The 21,980-nt window shown below is 41.0% G+C and overlaps 1 protein-coding gene across 19 annotated transcripts in view; it reads right to left on the reverse strand.

Annotated features, from left to right (window-relative positions):
- LOC147029186 (protein FAM200C-like) overlaps positions 1 to 21,980 on the reverse strand; it is a 297,542-nt gene that overhangs the window by 158,164 nt on the left and 117,398 nt on the right. For 11 of the 19 annotated variants that reach the window (XM_085876323.1, XM_085876319.1, XM_085876320.1 and 8 more), the window contains one exon: positions 296 to 728. The exons of 6 other annotated variants lie outside the window; for them this stretch is intronic. In XM_085876323.1, the coding sequence (XP_085732449.1) occupies positions 296 to 728 (433 nt within the window). Of the gene's footprint in view, positions 1 to 295; positions 729 to 18,949; positions 19,062 to 21,980 lie in introns of all 19 variants that reach the window. 2 more of the 19 variants (XM_085876330.1, XM_085876331.1) reach the window with 2 other exon arrangements.

The following is a 21,980-nucleotide window of genomic DNA, read 5'->3' on the forward strand; positions in this document are numbered from 1 at the left end:
GTCTGAGGAATTATTTGATAAATTTTGCTGTTTAAACAAGGACAAGTCTGTCCACACCTCTACAAGAGGTAAACAAACTACCTGCTGTGTGGGGACAACTTACATGTGCCATTAAACACGGAATGGTTTGGAATTTAATACCGTTGAGAAAAAAAAGGCTTAATTTAATCAAGAATTCAAACATGTTGGACAACACAAAAATGCTCCAAGAGATTCCACAAGTTACAAACTTAAAAGGTTAATGGAAGATAAAGGTATTTATTGACATGCTCGGGTACATTAAAGAGAGACATACCAGACTTGGGTCGAAATCCATCATCCTGAGAGCGGGGGCTGCAGACATCAGTGAACCCGATTCCACAGATTACAGGAACGTTTTCCAGCTGCACATTTTGGAATCCAACAAACTTTTGGCAGAAACTGGAAAGTTCTCGAATAACATTCTCGAAGTTGATGAACAGACTTCCCAACAGAGAAGAGCCTGCAAGTTGGACAACCTGCGGCTTTAAAAAAGAATTCACAAATTTACAGAAGTCAGCATACGTTGCAAATTGAAATTTCTCTTTGGCAAGTGAGAGGAGCTCTGTTCGCAATGAATCCGACTCTGTACAAACTCGAAGGACCTTCTCATTCTCAATTCCAAGCTTATCGATCACTGCTTGGGCTGTTTCTGCTCTCAGGCCTTGTGATTGGAGCCATTCCAAAAAGCTCCCCATTCCACCGATGACCTGCCAGGGACACAATATTGTTGTCAATAAAGGAAGTGTTGTTATATTGGTGTGGTCGTCTAGTCATCCCAGTTGCCCCGTTCAAATCCAGTGAATCATATCAATGTGAGAGGAAAGTAAGACTGCTTGATGGGTTTTCCCCCACCAAATTATGTGTTTCTGCCGAGATACCATTCGAATCGACCCAGTGCGATACCAATTAGGCCACACACATTGCATGCAAAATAGGCTGAGCAAGCTTGATGTGCAACAGATTTGCGGTGTTGAATCACCACGGCCAATCAATCCCTTTACAGGTTTTTCTTAATCACCACAGGAGAACACTGACAACCAGAATTCACCACGAGATGAGGGATATTTAATAAACAATGGCAATGGGAAAGAAACACAAGGAAGCAATACAATATCCAACAGGAGACTTGGTTAAATAAGAGTAGATGATAATTGTTGCTTCTGGGACACCCATTCAAATGAATGGGAAAAAAGGGAAAAACTGACAAGCCCCAAAATCTCAAAATGGGAGACACATTTCCTCCCCACCTATCCCCTCCCCTCCCATACAAGCAAATGAAAAATTGAGACTTACTGATTAAAGTACTTCTCCCCCCCCCCCCCCCCCCACCAACATAATCACAGTCCTTTCATATTTTCATTATACTCAAAGATCGAACCAACAAATATTTTTTCATGTTCTACTTTCGGGAATAATTTAATTTTCTTATAACATTCATTTCCATCGAGTATATTCACAAAGAATAACTTGGAACTTGGTTCTTGGTTTAAGTATCTTTGTTGAGCAGAGATGAAATGATAAACTTCTCTTAATGCTCTTGTCTGACCTCCTGAGCCACATATCATTTTATAGATTCCTTTTATTTTTCAGTCTTTCAAATTCAACATTATTTATAATTTTATGAAAGTTCTTCTCAAAATCATTTGAAGCTGTTTTAGCTTGGTTGAGTTACCTCTCCAAAAGCCCGAACCAAACCCCAAAAGCCCGAACCAAGCCCCAAAAGTCCGAAGTCATTTCCTTTATGAGACACCCGAAAAAACACACCGTTTCACTTTTTCCATTATGTCATCAACTCGGACTATTTATTGCCAAAGGCGAACTTTCGTATGTTTCATTCAGAGGAGTACTCCGACCTTGCAGATCAATCGTTTTCACAAGAGGATAGGTGAGATCCTTAAACCAATTCATTATTTGCTGTTTTATACAGAATTAAATCACTATACAAGCAATAATTATTGTATTTTTTTTTCTTACAGGGTGTCCCCAACAACATCGTTGATAACTGATATTGAAAATGAAGCCAATAAATATCATGAAGAATGGCAAAATATGAATGAAATCCTGATATCTCTTCAATCATTTTGAAGATAATTAAATGACATCATGTCTCGGTTGTTGGAAGACCTTTCACACCCCTGACGTTGGATAAGTCAAAAGAAAGGTGATAAATTATCTCTCTTTCTCTCTCCCTCTTTCTCGCTCCCTCTTTCTCTCTTCCTCCTTCTCTCTCCCTCTCCCTCGCTCTCCCCTTTGTGGCCAATCGCTCTGTGTGTTAGTGTCATCACGGCGGGTTGGTGCGTGTGTTCACCCTGTGTTGTCCCTTGTGCTCTTTTGTCTACCTTACCCAGCTGCACAGCTTTTTTTCTTCCCCCCCGCCCCCACCCCTCCCCTTGTGCCCCCTGTTTCCCGAGTTAGAGAGAGGGAGAGAAGAGCATTTACAGCGGTATTCGGTTGTGCATGTTAGGGTTTGTTAGGGTTAGGGTTAGGGTTAGGTTAGGTTAGGGCTAACAAACCCTAACCCTAACCCTAACCCTAACCCGAACAGCTTGTGCATTGGACAGTGGCCGTGCCAATCTACTGTTGTGCATTACGCTTGGGAACAATTTTTATTATTATCTGTTGCATGAGATTTTTCAACTTATTTTATGTATTTTTAGATCCTCGTGGAGGATCTCTAAGTCTTACTCACGTTGTTGTTCGTGGACTTTTTTGTTTCACAGCCTAGAGTTTTCATCGAACTTCCTGAAACTTGGCGTATATATGTAAAAATACCCTGCGCAGACAGTAACAATCTCCCATTTTGAAAATTCCTCCAAAAAAAAAAAGTTATGACGTCAAAATATCTCCGCGAATGGAAATTGCCTAAAAAATTATCTCCGAAACTAGGCAAGCTTTTTGAATTCTGTTTGCGGGAATCGAGCAGGGCATTGGCAGAGATGAATTACTGCACACATGATACATCACTATGACGTCAAATCAATTTTTATGACGTCATTCCTATTTTTTGACTTCTTTTTGTATACCTTGGTCGAGGCTCGTATGAGAGCTAACACACAACTCACAGCAAGGAGGCATGAGACAAGAGGGGCGGGAGTGGAAGGGACAAAACATTGGGGAACGGACACAGGTGAACTGTGGAAGGGAGAGGGATGGGGATGGGACGGGGAACATGGCGAGGAGAAGATGGACATTACAGGGACTTTCAGGAAGGAAAGCAGGAGAATTGAAGGAAGTGGGCTTGGGTGGATTATCGGGGGTAGAAAAGATCGAGGATTTGGATGGGGGAAGATAAGAGGTGGTGGTGAACAGCTGTTTTGAAAGCCTGGAGGGAAGAATGGGAAAGAATAGAGTGAGGAAGTTTATTCCAAAGGCGGGAAAAAAGAGGAATGAAAGAGTGAAGATGAGCAGTGATTCGTGATTTTGGTAGTTTTACCAGAAGGGGGTTGTTGGCGGACCTTGAGCGCCCTGTGGAAATGTGGTTGGGACAAATCGCAGAGAGAGCAGGGGGGCAAGGCTGGAGAGGAGTCGGTAGAAGACAGAAAGACCACCGACCAACCTGCGGTGATTGAGTGAGAGGCCCAAAGACTCAGCTTCATTGCGGGAGATGCCAATGATCTTAAAAGCCCTGGTTTCGACAGCGTGAAGTCGAGAAAGGTGGGAGGCAGGAGCACCAGCCCAGAGGGGAGAGCTGTACTCCATCAGGCTACGGACAAAAGCTTTGTAAGTAGTCAGGAGCTCAAGAGGGCCGAGGAAGGACTTTGCACGACGGAGGATTCCCAGTCGGCGACTGGCTTTTGAGGCAAGGTTGGAAATGTGACTTTCCCAGGAAAGGTCATGGCAGATAGTGAGACCTAGAAGCTTGAAAGAAAAGACTTCTTCCAGAGGATTGTTGAGAAAGTGGATGGGGGGGTTTTGTAAACGGTCCTTTCGAAGAGACAGTGAGAGTGTGAGATTTGTGTGGATTGTTTCATTTGTTTCACAGCCTACAGTTTTCATCGAAACTTCCTGAAACTTGGCATATATATGTAAAAATAGCCTGCGCAGACAGTAACCATCTCCGATTTTGAAAATTCCTCTGAGAAAAAAGTTATCTTGTCAAAATATCTCTGCTAATGGAAAATCGCCGAAAAAATTATTTCAAACTTGGCAAACTTTTTGAATTCTGTTTGTGGGAATCGAACAGGGCATTAGCAGAGATGAATTACCGCACATATGATACTGTTGCGGATTCGGACGACTGATGTCAATCACCGCAGTCTCCGGGGTTATAACGCCAGCAGGTTCAGCACAGGCCTCGGATCACCCGCCTCGAATCGCGATACCAACGTAGCCCTGGACTTTACCAGTTGGGGAAATAGACCCCGGTTTCAGACTGGTTTTGTCAGAGACCGAGCGAATTCTGCCAGTCTGTAACCATTTTGATTTTTATATCCAAATCGAGTGGATCGTTCCTCGGCGCGGCACGAATTAATTCAAAGCAGCAACTTCATTCAAAGCGGCAATCAGCAAGATTTATTGGGGACACATCGAGGAACACGACACAAGCAAAGCATTCACGACAATGTTATAATTAATCTATAACCCATTCTTAACTAGGGAGCTACAGATTACGGGTTTCGAAGGGGACCCTAACGAGATAAGCCTTAGACAACATGCAGACAAGACATGGACAGCATGCAGACAAGACACAGAGTACTTGACGATGCTTCATGGACGAGAGAAAAAGTGTCGAAGGCCCGAATGTGGCTCGTGACAAGCCGATGTCCACAGATTCGAGCACCCAAGCTCAAACGTGCCGCGTGGCAAAATGGGGCTCGTCCTCCTTCTTCTCCCGGCACCGCTTGCACATGCAGCCTCGGCGCGTTCTGACCCCGTGTAATGTCGACGGCACAAGACCGTCAGATCGATGGTGGGTTTCAGCTGGTTTCTCCCAAGGTCCAGTATACAAGTCCAGGCCTGGCCTGTTCACCAGACAAGGCCAAATTGAGGTGTTGGGCTCCGCAGGCTGGGTCCGTGGCCGAGGAGGCACCGCCGGCCAAAACCACTACTCCACAAAGTCGATCGCCTGACTCGACGTGCAGGCAGCCTCTCCCACTGCCAAAATGGCAGACTCGACGCGCAGGCAGTTTCTCTTACTGCCAAATGGCAGACTCGGCGCACTCAGTTTTCCTCTCACCTCTCGGCCGACTGCAGTTTCATTTCTGTTTCACTTCCTTCTCGAGGCCACTCCCCCTCAGAGCGCTGGGCAGGGACGATTGTCCAGAGAGACGAAAGAAGAAGAACCACCTGTCGGTCCACCACCAATGTACGAACAATGAACAGCCTCTTACACCTCCCGACACACATGTAACGTCCATTTACCGAACAACCTGGCGAAACATGCATTTAATGGGGGATCTGGGCTAATCCTATATTTAATAACAAACTAAGGGCCATTTCCGCAACAATACATCACTACGATGTCATTTCAAGTTTTATGATGTCATTCCTATTTTTTGACATTTTTTTATTCACAACCCAGAGTTTTCATTGGATCTTCATGAAACTTGCCATGTATATGCAGAAAGCCCCACACGCAGGCAGTAACCATCTCCGATTTTGGAAATTCTACCTAGAAAAAAAGTTGACGTCATAATATCGCCGCCAATGGAAATCGCCTATACCATTATCGCCGAAACTAGGAAAACTGTTTGAATTTTGTTTGCGGGAATCAAGCCGGGCATGAGCACAGATAATTATTTATCACAAACCTGATCATCACAATGACGTCATATTCGTTTTTATGACGTCATCATTAAGAGGACATGGATCTTAGATCATTTGAGCTTGTTTCAATGCTGATTTCAAATCTGAAATCGGTTTTCCTCGACATGCTCTAGTTTTCATGCAATTTGAAACTTGCGATTTTTGCAAAAAAGGACACCTATTGCTATTTGCACTAGGGATAACTTGAGAACTAGCGGTGCGATTTCGGACTTTAGTGGAAATATACGATGCCTAAACTGCTAAATAACTATAGACCGTATTCGTTTTGCTGCTCACGATTTAGTTGACATTTAGATTTTCTTTATCTTTATTGATATTTATTTATCTTTATTGATATATATTCTTTAACTTTATGTTTTTCTTTGTTTCAGATCTGATCATGGCTTCTTTAATAAGACATAAATGTGTAAATAATCCTGATGCATTCTGTTATGCATGTGGCTGCTCCACACTACTTCGTCAAAAGCGCAACATAACATCATTTGTAAGGCGTGCCTATAAAGCCTATTTTGATGTTCCCCTTGGTGACCAAGACAAGAAATGAGCTCCTCATATTGTATGTCATAATTGTGAGGAAATGCTTCGTGACTGGACAAAAGGAAAACGAAATGGTCTGCCTTTCGGAGTTCCCATGGTTTGGCGAGAACCCAAGGACCACGTCACTGACTGTTATTTTTGCCTGGTCAATACAAAGGGTGTCGGCAAGAAAAACTGGCAAAAGATCTCCTATCCCTGTATTCCCTCAACAATTCGACCTACTCCGCACTCTGAGAAACTCCCCGTTCCAGTCTTTAATGGTTTTGTCTTATCTGAAGATGAAGGCAGTGAACATGATCAGCAAGAGCACGAGGGTCGTGATGACGGGCTTCAAGCCTCCTCATCTGATAACGAACAGTCATCAGCCCCTCAGCAGTTCAGCCAACCGGAATTGAATGACTTAGTGCGTGATTTGGGGCTCTCCAAGAAAGCAGCTGAGGTATTAGCCTCCAGGCTGCAAGAAAAAAAAATCTACTTGACCACTCTGCAAATGTTTCATATTTCCGAAAGCGGGACCAGATCTTTGTTGCCTTTTTCTCAGAAGACAAGCAATTTGTTTATTGCCACGATATCCCAGGTCTTCTCAGGCAATTAGGTGTTACTTCGTATAATCCAACAGAATGGCGATTATTTCTGGATACCTCTAAGCACAGCCTCAAGTGTATTCTCTTGCACAATGGCAATATTTATGGAGCGGTTCCAGTTGGTCACTCAGTGCATTTGCGAGAAGAACATAATGACATAAAAATGGTCATTGACTTACTCAAATATCACAATTGTGTGGACCTGAAAATGGTCAACATTCTCCTTGGTCAACAGAAAGGCTTCACAAAGTTTCCATACCATCTCTGCATGTGGGACAGCCGAGCTCGAGAGAAACACTGGATCCAGAAGGAGTGGCCCATCCGTGAAACTCTGGAAGCAGGCATGCCAAACATTGTGAAAGACCCAATCATCAGCCGAGAGAAGATCATTTTTCCCCCACTCCATATCAAGCTCGGCTTGATGAAACAGTTCGTGAAGGCACTGAGTACTGATGGTGAATGTTTTCAACGTATAGTTTCTGCTTTTCCTGCTTTGTCTTTCTAGAAGATCAAAGCAGGTGTGTTTGATGGATCTCAAATTTGTGCCCTTGTACGTGATGAGGAATTTGTAAGGAAGATGAATGACAAGGAGAAGACAGCATGGCTGTCTTTTGTCGCAGTTACACAAAACTTTCTTTGTAACAAAAAGGCAGATAACTATGAGTTTCAGGTTTCCTAGAATGCTGTTGGCTGTTCACGATCTTGGGTGCAACATGAGTATCAAGCTCCATTTCCTGAATAGTCACCTTGATCAATTCCCTGAGAACCTTGGGGCTGTAAGTGAGGAACAGGGAGAGCGCTTCCATCAGGATCTCATGACGATGGAAGAGTGCTACCAAGGGCGATGGGACAAAAATATGATGGCAGACTACTGCTGGACAACAAACGAGATTGCCCTGTGGAAGTCCACCAACGCAAGATTTTCAAGCGCAAATTCTTGCCTGAATAGGACCTATTTGAACTTTGCATTCCATCCTTATCAACTGTTCTGAATCACCTATTGTCTTTATGTCGAAATATATGTTAATTTAAATTTGCTTTTAATTCAAATTGTAACTTACTAAATAAATGTTGAAAATGTTGAATTGCAAAATATATGTTTAATATAAATTTGCTTGAAATACAAATTGTAACGTACTATACCAAATAAATGTTGATAATGGTGGATTGCAAAAAATCTGGAGCTTACAGAGAGAAACTAACTTCAGATTTGAATTCCGCACATTCAAATTAGGTAAGATCAAGTGCTGGTATCAATGCAACAAAAACTTTGTTCCCCAGTGGAATTATTAGTTTATCGTGTTTATTTATTTATTTACTTATTTTGTATTCATTATACCTTTTCCTTTCATTTAAATTATTCTTGTTTTCTCACGACCTGTCGAAGTTTGAATGGTGTTCGCCAATTTATTTTTATACATTCGGCCAGTGAAGAGTCATGGCGGGTGAAAGTTCGTGGAATGCTTCCTTTCAAGCGCTAACCAGGAAACATGGCTTTGTTTGTATTCCTCCGTCGGAGATTGACATGGAGAAGTTAATTGTTGGTGTTGGTGAGATTATCGGGATTGAGAATGTTAAGGTGGTTTCCCGTATGAACAAAAAAATTGTTTTTTTCATTTCTCAAGTGCTGATGGTTGCTCAAGTCGTCGAGAGCGGACTTTTCTTTGATCCCGATATTTACGTTCCGTTTTTCCCTTTGGATACTCCAGCAAAAAAGTTGTGATTTCAAATTTACCACTTTTCATTAAATGTGATCCATTGTATCCCGGTTAAAACGATACGGTACGGTTGTATTCCCTTTAACAATGATTCCGTTCCGAAGTTGGAATGATAATTTTAAACACATCATATCATTTTGTCGGATTGTTTAAATGATTTTACCACCAGGTGTTTCAGGGTTCCAGGCAATCTTTCCCTTTAAAATCGAGGGACACACTTATATGGGATATGTGAACACAGAAACCCTTGTGTGTTATAGTTGTGGTGAATTCAGCCATGTTAAAAGATCGTACCCCAAGGACATGCCAAATAAAACTGTTAATGAAGGCTCCTCATCCCAACAATTCCCCATCCCAGATAATGCTCCCATTAAAGAAGCAGAAGCTTCCCATAAAGCACCTGCTCCAACTCTGATTAATGAGAGTACAAAAATATCTCATTCCCCTTCTCAAAACACCACTGAGCCCGGATCGAAAATCCTGGTTGTTTCAGCGGCTCCTCGCTCCTTCGCAAAGGTGGTTGTGGGGACTTGCCCCATAACACAGGCCCCATGTGCTTCGGTTTCACCAGTTGATTCTCATCTGAGCCACCTGGTATCTCTAAAATGTCTTATAACAATGCTAATGTTACCCTCCCCCCTCTACCTCTTTCTCCTCTTCCTCCCCCTCCTTCCTCCCTTTGCTCTTCTCTCTCTCCCCCTCCCCTTGCCCCTCCTGCCTCTTCTTCTTCTTCCTTCCCTGCTCCCCTTCCCCCTCTCCACCTCCTCCCCTCCCCCTCCTTGGTTTGCAACATCCAACTATTACTACCAGTCCCCCCCAGACTGGACTTGCCCCATCCATACTCTCCGAGTCATCTCAGACTTGTAGTGCTCCTGTTAAAGATAGCGACATTGCCATCCCTATTGATAATGACACACACAAAGATGTCTTCTTCTTCTTCTTCTTCTTTCGGCTGCTGCTGTTAGGGGAGCATCCGAATGATCCGCATAGTGATTTGGCACATGTTTTACGCCGGATGCCCTTCCTGACACAACCCTGGTCGCCTCTTACGACACAGGGATATGGTACATCTATTTTAACCGGGATATACACCGGCCCAGTCCACTGGTACTCATTTCGCCGACCTTGGAAGGATGACAGGCTGAGTCAACCCCCTGGTGTAGTAATTCAGTGGCCCAACGGGGCTTGAACTCAGGACTTTTTGGATCCCAAGCCGCTGCCCTAACCACTGCGCCAACACACCAGGCTTAATCATATGCACACACATATGATATGCACACACACCATCATATAATTTCAAAGGTTTGAAATGACACACACAAAGATGTAACTTCTGAAAATGTTCCTCTTACATCTTTAGTCCCTCCTCCTGAATTAACCATAGAGATTGAGCAAATGGCTGAAGGCTCTGAGGAAAACGAGGAATATGATTCAGACGGTTGCTCCTCTCTGATGTTGAGTGCTTTTGGCGAGGAGCTCCCCCCAGATAGTAGTCTCGATGATACTTTAATCTCTATTTCTGATATTTGAGATTTCTTTCAAAAACTACTCGAAAAAAAACGAGCAGACCTAAATAACTTTTTCCCCAACTTGCGTGCTTTTGTCCAGAAAGCACAAATAATTAAGAAGCCGGAAGCTGCTGCCATTTCCAGCGCTTCTTGTAAAAGACTGAAAAAATATATTGTTACGGTTCTCGGAACCGTTTGTACACAACATACAGGTGGCTCGAAGTTGTTGTCCTGGTATTCCAGTTGTATTGTTGGAAATTTACTTCCTGATCAAAACTCTTGTTTATCTCCTCCTCGTTTGTGTTTGGTGATCAAATTTACTCTTTTTAGAGCCACACATCGTACATGTGCCTTTTTGTATAACCCGATTATTTTACTTTTAACATACGAGATATTTTTACTCTTGGTTTTCTTTTTACATTTGAGACAATAACTCATTTATTTATGTGAAAAATTCCAACAGAGTGCGAAAACCTTTTTAGTTTCCATCATGCACATTTGAATCTTAATAATTAAAACATAAAGAATCCAAAGAAATGGCTTCACTCTCTCCTCCATTTATTTAAGAAGAAAAAATGTAAAACTTTAATCAGTCAATTAAACCAACATCATCAATAATATAATCTTTTCCTTCTTTGTCTTCTTTATCTCCACTTTCTCGTTTCAACCTTCTCCCTGAAATTCCTGAAATCGATGTTAATGCTCTTGACGCATATATTTTTGCAATTCTTTGTTTTCCTCCTCAGTGCGTTGAGATTGATTTATTTTCTGTAATACCTCCAATCTTTTTTTAATCTCACTGGTTTCCATGTTATTACATTTATTCATTCTCCCTCTTTCCTCCCTCTCTCTTTCCTCCTCCTCTCTCCTCTCTCTTTTTTCTCCCTCTCCGCCTTCTCTCTTGCCTCAGTTTCTTCAAGTCCTTCCTCATCGCTTACTATCCTAAAACCACTTTCACCCCATAGAATATCATACATATATTCATCTGGATTCTGTGATGCTCTTGTATCCATAATTATTTTTCTTATAAAAGGAAACCAATAAGATTTGTTGATGATTTCTAAAAGAGTTTTATATTTCATCACCTTTAGAAGTTTATTTTTATTGAATATTTTCATCAAATCTCTATTTGTGGGTCTTTTTTATAGAAGTATAAGGCCAGTTCTTAATTGAAAAATGCCCGTGTCTATGTTCCAATTCATAAGGAATGTAAAATCTAACACTGTTTTCTTGTTGGTATCCTTGAATACAAAAATTATAATTTTCTTGAAGCCTTCTTGCTGTCATTTATGTATCAGAAATATATGATAGATTAATATGACACGAAATTCCACCCGATCTTCCTGTTGTTAAATCAGTTTGTATTCCTCGGCTTTGTATAATTATCCAATTTCCTTCCTTGTCATATAAACTATTGCTTCACCATCATATAATTTCCTCTTCCCAAAATCGTGTATTTGTTGTTTGCTAATTGTGCTTCCACATATCTCCTGATTCTTACCAAGAGGATAATATTCTTCTTTACGAGACTAATTAAAATTGTGTAAGTCTTGTAGGTTTAATGAAAAAGGCCAATTATAATGGGCCTTTCAATTTCAATAGATAATTATCTATTGAAATTACAGCAGTGTGTGTGTGTGTGTGTGTGTGTGTGTGTGTGTGTGTGTGTGTGTGTGTGTGTGTGTGTGTGTGTGTCTGTGACTGCTGTTTCTCGACAACCACTGCTCCGATCCAATTGAAACTTGCCAGATATATTGCTGGGACCTGAGTATGCGCCTTCTCAAGGATTGATATGAATCGGACAAGTGGTTCCCAAGTTGTGGCCATTTATTTACCAAACCAATGACAGGACACGTTGCTGCGTAGGCATGGCCTATGGGGAAAGGGCGCCATTTAGTTACCAATGACAGAACACGTTGCTGCGTAGGTGTGGCCATTGGGGAAGAGATCCTCAGTTACCAATGACAGAAACGTTGCTTGGTGTTTTGCACCCACAGTATCTATCTTCTTTCTATAATTCCAGCAATCTCTGTTTGTTTGCCTTTCAAAAGGTTTGAAATTAATCGGACAAGTGGTTCCCAAGTTATGGCCAAGTTAGAGCGCGTTCCCCATTATGGGTTACAACTTATGGACTTCCGGATAGTGATGACTTACTGTATTCTAATAATTTCTCGATTTTTTATGCGCATTTATAGATAAACACAATGCCCCAATCCAGTCGTCGTTTACGAGAGCGAAAGAACGGCCTGTGCAGTTGTTTGAAAGTTGTTGTTGTTTTTTTGCACGTACGGCCATGCACTACGGGCACGCGAGAGCAAAGGAACGGCCTGTATGGTTGTTGTCTCTGGCACACGGTTTGAAATAGTGTTTCTTTTCCCACGTACGGCCACGCACGTACGGCCACGCGAGAGCGAAGGAACGGCCTGGGTGGTTGTTGTTTCTGGCACGCGGTTTGCAAGTTTTTTTTTTTTTGCACGTACGGCAAGGCACGTACGGGCAAGCACGCACTAGTATCCTAAATCACACAATACTATACCCCCATTTCTCCATTCTCATATTAACAATACTTCCTTCTTTATAAAATTCAACACGAAGCAGATAATTGAATTTAAGAAGGAAAGGTGTATGGTTTGTTGAACCAGGTGTTGTGGTTGTAAATTCTACCTCTTTCACAAAATGTGCTGTTTTATCTCAGGATATATATTGTGATAAATCACTTCATCTCACCAAGTCATTCGCGTCAGGAGGGCTTGGATAATTTATTAATTTATAAGCATTTTTCATATTACTATTTTTTGCTCTACTATATTTCTGTCGTTCAGCCTGTGCCTTTGTGTAATACTTTGATAAATCAAAGATAGAACCATCTTTTCCAACATGTCATTTATATTAGATTTAACATGTCATTTCTGAGTTGAAAAAAATGATTTCTGTTGAGTTGAAATAACACATAAAGACATAATTGACCACAACACTTGGAATTTAATTCTTGGACTTGAAATGTTTGATAAACACCATTCTGTAAGAATTTTATTACTTCAACAGGTGGTGGAAGACCATAACTATCAAATTAATATTTGGCTTGACGATTAAAAATACAAACCCAATGAGAACCATTTCCATTATTATCTTCTAAATTCATAATAATATTCTTTGTATTGTTAGACAAGTTTGTTAAATCATCTATCATACAAATAACCAGCTTATCATTTTTTAATTGCTTACTATGTTTAACAAGTTCTAAATTTGATGTTGTATTTTTTCCAAATTCTTTAAACCACTCATCAATGCTCATTTATTGATGAGAAAGATAGAATCTATGACCCCTTGCAGTTACTTTTACACCTGCTTGTGCAAAAGAAGAAAGCATATCTCCAACCAACAATCTTGCTTTGTCAGGAAGGCATTCAAGTTTTTCAGCAAAATCTACAATAACACCACTTCCAAGAATTTGTTTCTCCAACTCTTTGTTATGTCTTTCCAATTATTTTTGAGCCCAGAGTTGAGCTTTCCCTTCGTTGGCAGTTTTCACCGCTGCTGAAATACCACCCGTCAATGCTCCAGCCACACTTAAACCAGAAAATAAAGGAATTAGAAATGGGATAAATCCTCCCCTCGTCTCTCTTATTGAATATTTCTTCAACATTGGTTTTGACATTTTAATTTTGAAGTGAGCCAGTATTGTTCAAGATTTTCACCTGTTCTCTTGTGAGCAAAACATCAATTCTTTCTGCTCCTTTTCTCTGAATTGTATTAACGTTAATCATACAAGGCTTTTGATTTTGAATACAAAATGATTGTTTATGAAGATTGATTTGGTTAACCTCAACCCCAGTTGGCACTTGACTACTCATTTATTTTTCAAAAAATTATGAGACTAATCATGACACTGTATTAATCTGTAATTCTGTTTCTTCCAAAAGCAAACAATATGTATCAACTTCTTCACTCTCTCCTTTTTCAATGTATAGGGAAGTATCCACTTGATTAGACTTTATAGTTTCCTTTTCAGCACTCAGGTCAATCGTACAGATTGTATACAAACTTTTAAATGCTGTCATATCCAAAATAGGTTCTTTATTTCCATTGCTTTCACACACCTTTTGGTAAGACTTGTATGCTTCAGCATAATCAATTTTTTCCCAATTAATTTTCAATCTATCTCGTGGATAAAATGTTCCATCTCGAGAAACACGAAGTTGTTTCACCTTAGCATTATCACTCAATGCATTATTCTTATCAGTAGCAGTATCACCATCTGGTTTTTTAAAAAATGAGCCACAGATATAGTGGCTTTCCTTCCAGAACACGAAAATTCCACGTGTAAGTGGTTTGATTCAGTTTAATTCAAACCAGGATTCAAGTCAGGATTTGATTTTGATTCAGTCAGGATTCAAACCTTGCTTTAAAATGTTGCATCTACTTTTAAGGTTTGATCCATCGAGTGGTTTCTTTGAGTTAAGTCTTCCATTCAACATCTCTTCTGTTTTAAGATTAGGAGTATATTCACCAATATACCAACTAATTTCATCAATAAGTTTATTCTGAGCAGCAAAAGCATTAGCAATGCCAAAAAGCAATCTATTTTCATTATCATTCCTTTGCAGTTGAAATCTAATTTGAAGACCATACAGAACTTTGTCATGATCACAAAATCCAAATATACCTCAAAGAGTTACTGCCATAGTAAAACTATTACCTGCTTTTGTATCATCATTATACATTTATTTTCTATGACGATATCCAGGGTCTGTGCTTGTTCCCGTTGACATATCATATCAAATCCCGTTTGGCAGGCACGGGGGCCTAGGGGTAGCTGCTACAGCCATGGTAGCTGCTACAGCCATACAGCCTAGGGGTAGCTGCTACAGCCATACGGAACCAAATAGGGATCCACTCGGTTGGTGAGTATCAGGTATGGCTGGGTATGGTCAAATATGACCAAGGAGGGAACTGTTATGATGATGATATGCTAGGTGGTCATATTTGAGCCATAATTGAATAATCAATAGTCAATAGTTGTATATTAATCAGCTGTCAGGATTCAAACCTTGCTTTAAAATGTTGCTTTAAATGTATCATGCTGTTTTCACTATGTCTTTGATAACCCTTTATGGCTCTGCAGCTGCACAACAGCATGTCCTTGGGAAAACTGTGTATGCTGATATCCCACACATTCCTGTTCTTAGTCATCACCAGAGTTTCGCCTTTGCTATCAGCAGGTGCCAGTGTAGGGGTGTAGGAGTCTTAGAAAGTTATTAGTTTGCAAGATGAACTGTTGGGTTGCGAATCTGAGGAGTGACTGATTCAACTTCCCTGAGGGCCCCTAGGGAGGGGGGAAAGAAGCCCACGGCCACATTTATTTCTTTATTTCTTTATCCCTTAGCACACACTTATAGTCCACACCCAGTTTTGCTTTTGTGTGATTATATATACAACTGTTTTGAAGTAAAAATCTCAATGTGGTCCGGGGGCACCTGACTGAAGGGCCTTTGGGCTGCATTCTGCATGCGTAGTGCCATCTTCTGAAATAAATCGTATCATTCGAGAACCCTCATTCGATTCTGTCATTACTCGGCCGGGTGAAGAGTCATAACAAAAATCACCTCACAAGTATTCAAAAGAACAAATAAAACATATCCCTGTAAGAGATTTCTCAACTTCTTTCATATTGTTTCGGCTGTGGAAATTCGCAGAACACCATATTGGTTCCTTACATCAGTTATCCCGGTAAGTCTGTGTTCAGTGAGATTTCAAAGGCAACAGCTCACGAGTGAGTTCAGGGAGTTGTCAAAGTTAGGGATCACTGTAAACTTACTGGTAAATATGTATTAACATAAAGTCAATGAAATATGAGGCTTGGAGTCCTCATTCACGTTGTAATCTTAATTACAAGCCCCCAAGCTTTATTCCTGTCTTTCTTCACAACAACGCTCACTATGACACACATCTATTTATAAATGAACTTTCAAAGACATCTGGAAATATTTCTGCCATTCCTAACACAGATCAAAAATACATCTCATTCACAAAAACAATTCATACATCCCCCATCACCCATATCAGATTTCTTGACACATACAAGTTTATGGACAGTCCATGATCTAACTTTGCATCAAATATTAAAAAGTTACCAAATCTTAAATCACATTTCTCAAATCAAGAAGAGATTGATCTCTTATCACAAAAGGGAATATATCCCTATGATTATATGGATTCATTTGAGAAGTTTAAAGAAACACAACTTCCTTCAAGGGAAAGTTTCTCTTGCAAGTTGAATTAAACTCATATTTCCAACAGAGATTATACACAAGCTAAAAAGGTTTGGAGAAGTTTAATGAAAAGAATCTTGGAGAATATCACGATTTGTATCTTAAAACTGAAGAATTATGATTGACTGAGGTGTTTGAGACTTTTAGAACAGTCAAAATAAAAATTATTTTGGATTAGACCCCGCTCACTATTACACAGCCCCGGGTTTGGCTTGGAGTGCGGTGTTAAAAATGACAAAACAGGATTTGGAATTAATCAGTGATATAGATATGCTTTTAATGATAGAGAAGGCTAAAAGAGAAGGAATATCTCAAGTATGTTCCAAGAAATATGAAAAAGCAAATCACAAATATCTTCCTGATTATAATAAGAATGAGGACAACTCTCACCTGGTGTATTATGATCCTAACAATTTGTACGAGTGCGCAATGTCTCAATCTTTACCTGATAGAAAACTTAAATGGGTGAAAGAAAATCATTATGAAAAAGTTTTACAAGACATTGTTATCAGCTCTCAAAAAGAATTGGATGAAGCTGATGTTGGATATTATTTTGAAGTTGATTTGAAATATCCAGAAGAACTTCGTAACAAACATAAAGACTTAAAAATAAATGCACCTGATAAAGTCCAAGAAAATAATTGTGAAGTGATTCCCAACAGTCATTTAATATCTAAGGTAAATCTACAGAAAAACTACTTATGACATTAAATGATAAAAAAGTAATGTTTTGCATCAAAGGAACTTGGGGCAATATTTATCTGCTGGGTTGAGAGTTTGGAAAATTCATAGGATTTTGAAATTTAAACAGTCATTGGTTAAAGAATTATATTGATTTTAATACAAAAAGGAGAACAGAAGCAAAACAGATTTTGAGAAGGACTTTTATAAATTAATGAATAATGCTGTATTTGGAAAGACGATGGAAAATGTTCAGAATAGGCAAAACATAAGACTTGCTACATCTTGGAAACAGACTTAAAAGTTAATTAACAGACCAAGTTTTAAGCGAGCGGAGGTGTTTTCAGAAAACTTTTATGTTATTCATTTGAAAAAAGAGAGTATTGAAATGGATAAACCTATTTATACAGGAACATCAATTCTTGACTTGTCAAAGTCGTTAATGCATGACAATTACAATAATAATTTAAAACCAAAGTATAAGGGTAATGTATCATTGTTATCTATGGAAACAGATGGTTTATTTTTGAAATTAAGACAAGTGGTGTATATGAGGATATGATTGACAATATTGATATATATGATACAGGGAATCATAAGTCAGGTGATGTGTTGTTTTCATCAAATAATAAATAGGTTATTGGTAAATTTAAAGATGAATTGGGTAGGAAGGTTATGAGTGAATTTACAAGATTGAGATCAAAGTCTTATGCTTGTAAGTATAATGATAACAATAATAATAACATTGAAAGGTGTGATAAGAAGCAAAAGGGAATAAAGAAAAATATAATAAAGGAAACAATAAACTTTAAGCATTATTACAACTGTTTAATCTCAAAGAATGAAGAGTATAGAAAAGCGAATACAATAAGAAGTTATAAACATCAATTATGTACAGAAGAGGTAAATAAGAAAGCATAAGGAGCTTTTCATGATAAAATATATATATTTTAGAGAATGGAATCAATCGTCTCCCTTATGATTTTTAGTATAAGTGTTAAGATATTTAAGTGTAAAGATATTGGGTTGGGGATATTAATGGGCTACCACCGTCTTTTTTGCTGATTTATAATAGATAAAACAAATAAGCGGATAAATTTAATTACAACCAAGTTGGAGGATGTAAAGAAAAAAAAAATCAATATCCTTGAATGGACTGAAAACTTTGATAGTTATCAATTGAACAATGAAAAAACAATTTACTGCAATCTCAAAATGATATGTGGCTCAGGAGGTGGTCAGACAACAGCATTAAGAGAAGTTTATCATTTCATCTTTGCTCAACAAAGTTACTTAAACCAAGAACCAAGTTCCAAGTTATTATTTGTGAATATACTCGAAGGACATGAATGTTCGAAGAAAATCAAGTTATTCCCAAAAGTAGAACATGGACACATATTCGTTGGTTCGCTCTTTGAGTATAATGAAAAAATGAAAGGACTGTGATTATGTTGAGAGCAAGAAATGCTTTTATCAGAAAGTCTCAATTTTTCATTTGCTTGCATGGGAGGGGGAGGAAGTGAGTCTCCCATTTTGAGGTTTTGGGGCTTGGGTCAGATAGTTTTTCCAGATATTTTTTTGATTTTTCAAGCAGATAGGTCAGATAGACAATTTTAATTGATTGGACCTTCTGATTTTAATTCTGACTTGATTGGACCTTCTGCACAAAACTGTTCAAGCTCAGTCAAGTTGTGTGGGGAGTGTTGATGGACAGAAATCTTTAAGTCATGCCACAGATTTTTGATTAGATTCAGGTCAGGGCTCTGAGTGGGCCACTCAAGGACATTTATCTTCTTGTTCCTCAGCCACTCCAGTGGAGCTTTGGCTGCGTGCTTCGGGTCGTTGTGATGCTGAAAGATGACCTTCCGCCCCAATTTCAGCTTTCTTGCAGAGGGCAGCAGGTTTTCCTCCATGTTTTTCTGTATTTTGCTCCATCAATTTTCCTTTCCATCCTGATAAGTGCCACAATCCCTGCTGATGAGAAACATCCCCATTACATGATGCCATCACCACCATGCTTCACAGTCGGCATGGTGTTCTTTGAGTGATGAGCTGTGTTGGGTTTGCACCAAACATATTGTTGTGGTTAGCAAATTCGCAAACCACCATTCAGGTCCCTTAGGTGAGGTATCTCGGTAAGTACATGTGTAGTTAGGCCCAAACCCGTTGTCTAGTGGGAATACATGTCATTTATGCGTGCTGCGACTCTTCAGGATAGCCGTTTTTCTTTTGCTATCTTTATTTTGGACCAACCGCCATGATTACCACCACAACCACAACATCAACCACCAACCACAACGCCGCTTCACCACAACCGCCACGACCTTCACGTCACACCTCGCAACCGTCGCATCGCCACCGTTCTTGCGCCGCCTGTGGGTACCGGTGTTGGACTCGTGCAGGGCGCGCGCCGAGCGGCGTGTACAAAATCACGGATTTTGTGCTTCAAAAACGGATCAAAAACGACACACGCCCACTTTTTGCCGTCCAATCGGTGAGCGAGGGGCGAATTGGCCCCGCCCCCAGGGCGATCGATATATGCAAATTTATGGATCAAAAAGCCTTCACGCCCACTTTTTCTCGGGCCAATGGGGAGCGAGGTGAAAGGTCGAAGGGAGGGGGTCAAAGATGAGAGGGCGAAGCTACGGGGCTGATAAAAGGACCGTGTTCGTCAGTCAGGAGGGTAGTAGACGAGGAGAGTAGGAGAGTAGGAGAGTCGGAAACAGAGAGTCAAGACTTCGCGGGCGGTGGAGTTGGCAAGAAGGAGCTGGTCGTCGTGTGCGTTGGAGTCGGAACGGAGGGGACGGAGCTGTGGAGAGGCGGCGAGGGCAGACGAGGGGGTGCTCGCGTCGTGCAGGGAGCTGCACCCCAAGGAGGCCGACAGTGCGACCTGGCCGAGGTGGAGACGCTCGTCGCGGGGCAATAAAAATCCTCTATACCCCGAGCATCAGCAACCCCCTCCTGTTTCCCCCCGCGCTGAGATAGTGCGACCAAGGGGGCCCCTTTCCCACCCCCTACCAGACACTGCCCGCGAGGCCCGCGGAGTTGAGGCACCATCGCCGCTCCGCGTCTCATCACCAGACGGGTAGGCCCGACCCGGTCTCGGCCTCAGGCCCGCCTCATCCTTGAGGGTATTCTTTCCTTGGTTTTGGGTATGTGTTGTCGGCGCCGTCTGTGAAGTAAAATTGTATAAGTGTTGCCGTGTGCTCGGTAGTCGGATAGCTCTGCATTGTGTTTCTCTTTTATATTTGCTTTTTGTGTAATATTGTGTTTTTCTTTTCTGTGTGCTTTTGGTGGAATTGTATATGTGCGCTTTCCGTTCATCGCGAATAAATGTGCTTTTGTGTTGAACTGTTTCCCGCTTCGCTTCGTCATTTCTTTCATTGAATCCTCATCTTGCTTTACGTAAAGGGTTGGTAGTGGGCTGAATACGCCCGATAATTAATCGAACCGTCGAGGTCGACGAATAACACCGCTCGGTTATCCCGATAGTACGGAACGGGTCGCTTAAGTGGCCCGTGTCCGAAGTCGACCTGCGGCGAGGTGCGACCGCCCAGTCTACCCTCCGTGTGGGTACTTAGGTAGGTCGAATTTGGCGAGCAACCCTATCCCACGCGGGGGCTGATTGGCTCGATCGCGGTGAGACCGAAAGGTCCACCCGTGACTGGTTCCCGGCGTTAGTCCGAGAGGGTCACGACTGGATTGTCCGTCCGGTGGGCGACGTGCCGCGATTCGAGTTACGTGGCCGTCGCACGCCGGCGGGCGCGAATCCGCAACAATATAGTTTTCATTTCGGCCAAAAAGTTCTATCTTGGTTTCATAAGACCACAGAACTTTTTGCTGCATGACTTCAGAATCTCCGGAGAGTTTTTTGTGCAAGCCTCAAATGGGATTCAATGTGGGATATTTTTCTGTCATGTCTTTCTTCTTGCCACCCTAACGTGCAGGCCAGACTTGTGGAGTGCTTCGGATATGGTCACATGCACACAGTGACCAGTCTTTGCCATAAAGGCCTGTAGCTCTTCAAAGATACCATTGGCCTCTTTGTGGCCTCCCTGATCAGTCTCCTCCTTGCTTTGTCATCCAGTTTGGAGGGACGGCTTGATCTTGACAGGGTCTTGGTGGTACCATACGCCTTACACTTCTTCACGATCGTTTTGTGTGTGCTCCAAGGGATAATCAAAGCCTTTGAAATATTTTTATACTCATACCCTGACCTGTACCTTTCCACAACTTTATCCCAGAAGTCTTTTGAAAGCTCCTTGGTGCTCATGGTTTCATCTTTACTGTGAAATCCACTACCCAGCAGAGGAAACTTTCAGGAACAGTCTATTTTATTCTGAAACTAGAAGAGCACTCGGTAGAGTGCATACCTCCGCCACGTAATGCCTGATCCATGAGAACATATCGGGCCCAATACATTTTTGAAAAATCCTGCTATATCGTACAATATCATTTTTGGCTCGATCTCTCAACGGGTGAAGAATCACTTTGTAAATTAAATAATTCTCGTATCCAGATCTGGATTTGGATCTTCACCAAAATGGAATCGATTCGTCCTTGCAACACAACCAACCTGTCTTCAAAGTTTCGTCTGAATCAATCCACAACCTTTTGAGATATCATGCTATAAATCAGTTTCGCACTATCTCTCAATGGTGAAGAATCACTTTTATAATTCCAGTAATCGGATCCGGATCCGGATATTCACGAAAACTGAATCAATTCTTCCTTGTCACACACCCAATGTGTCCACCAAGTTTCATCCGAATCCATCCACAACTTTTTTGAGACATCTGGTACAGAGACAGACAAACAGACAGAAATGGGTGAAAACATCACCTCCTTCACCTTCGGTGGCAGAGGTAATTATCAGAATCATTACAATTTCAC

The sequence above is a fragment of the Eptatretus burgeri genome, chromosome 4 (genome assembly GCF_056783735.1).
Source record: "Eptatretus burgeri isolate ZD-2024b chromosome 4, Ebu_testis_v1, whole genome shotgun sequence".
Classification (NCBI taxonomy): Eukaryota; Metazoa; Chordata; class Myxini; order Myxiniformes; family Myxinidae; genus Eptatretus; species Eptatretus burgeri.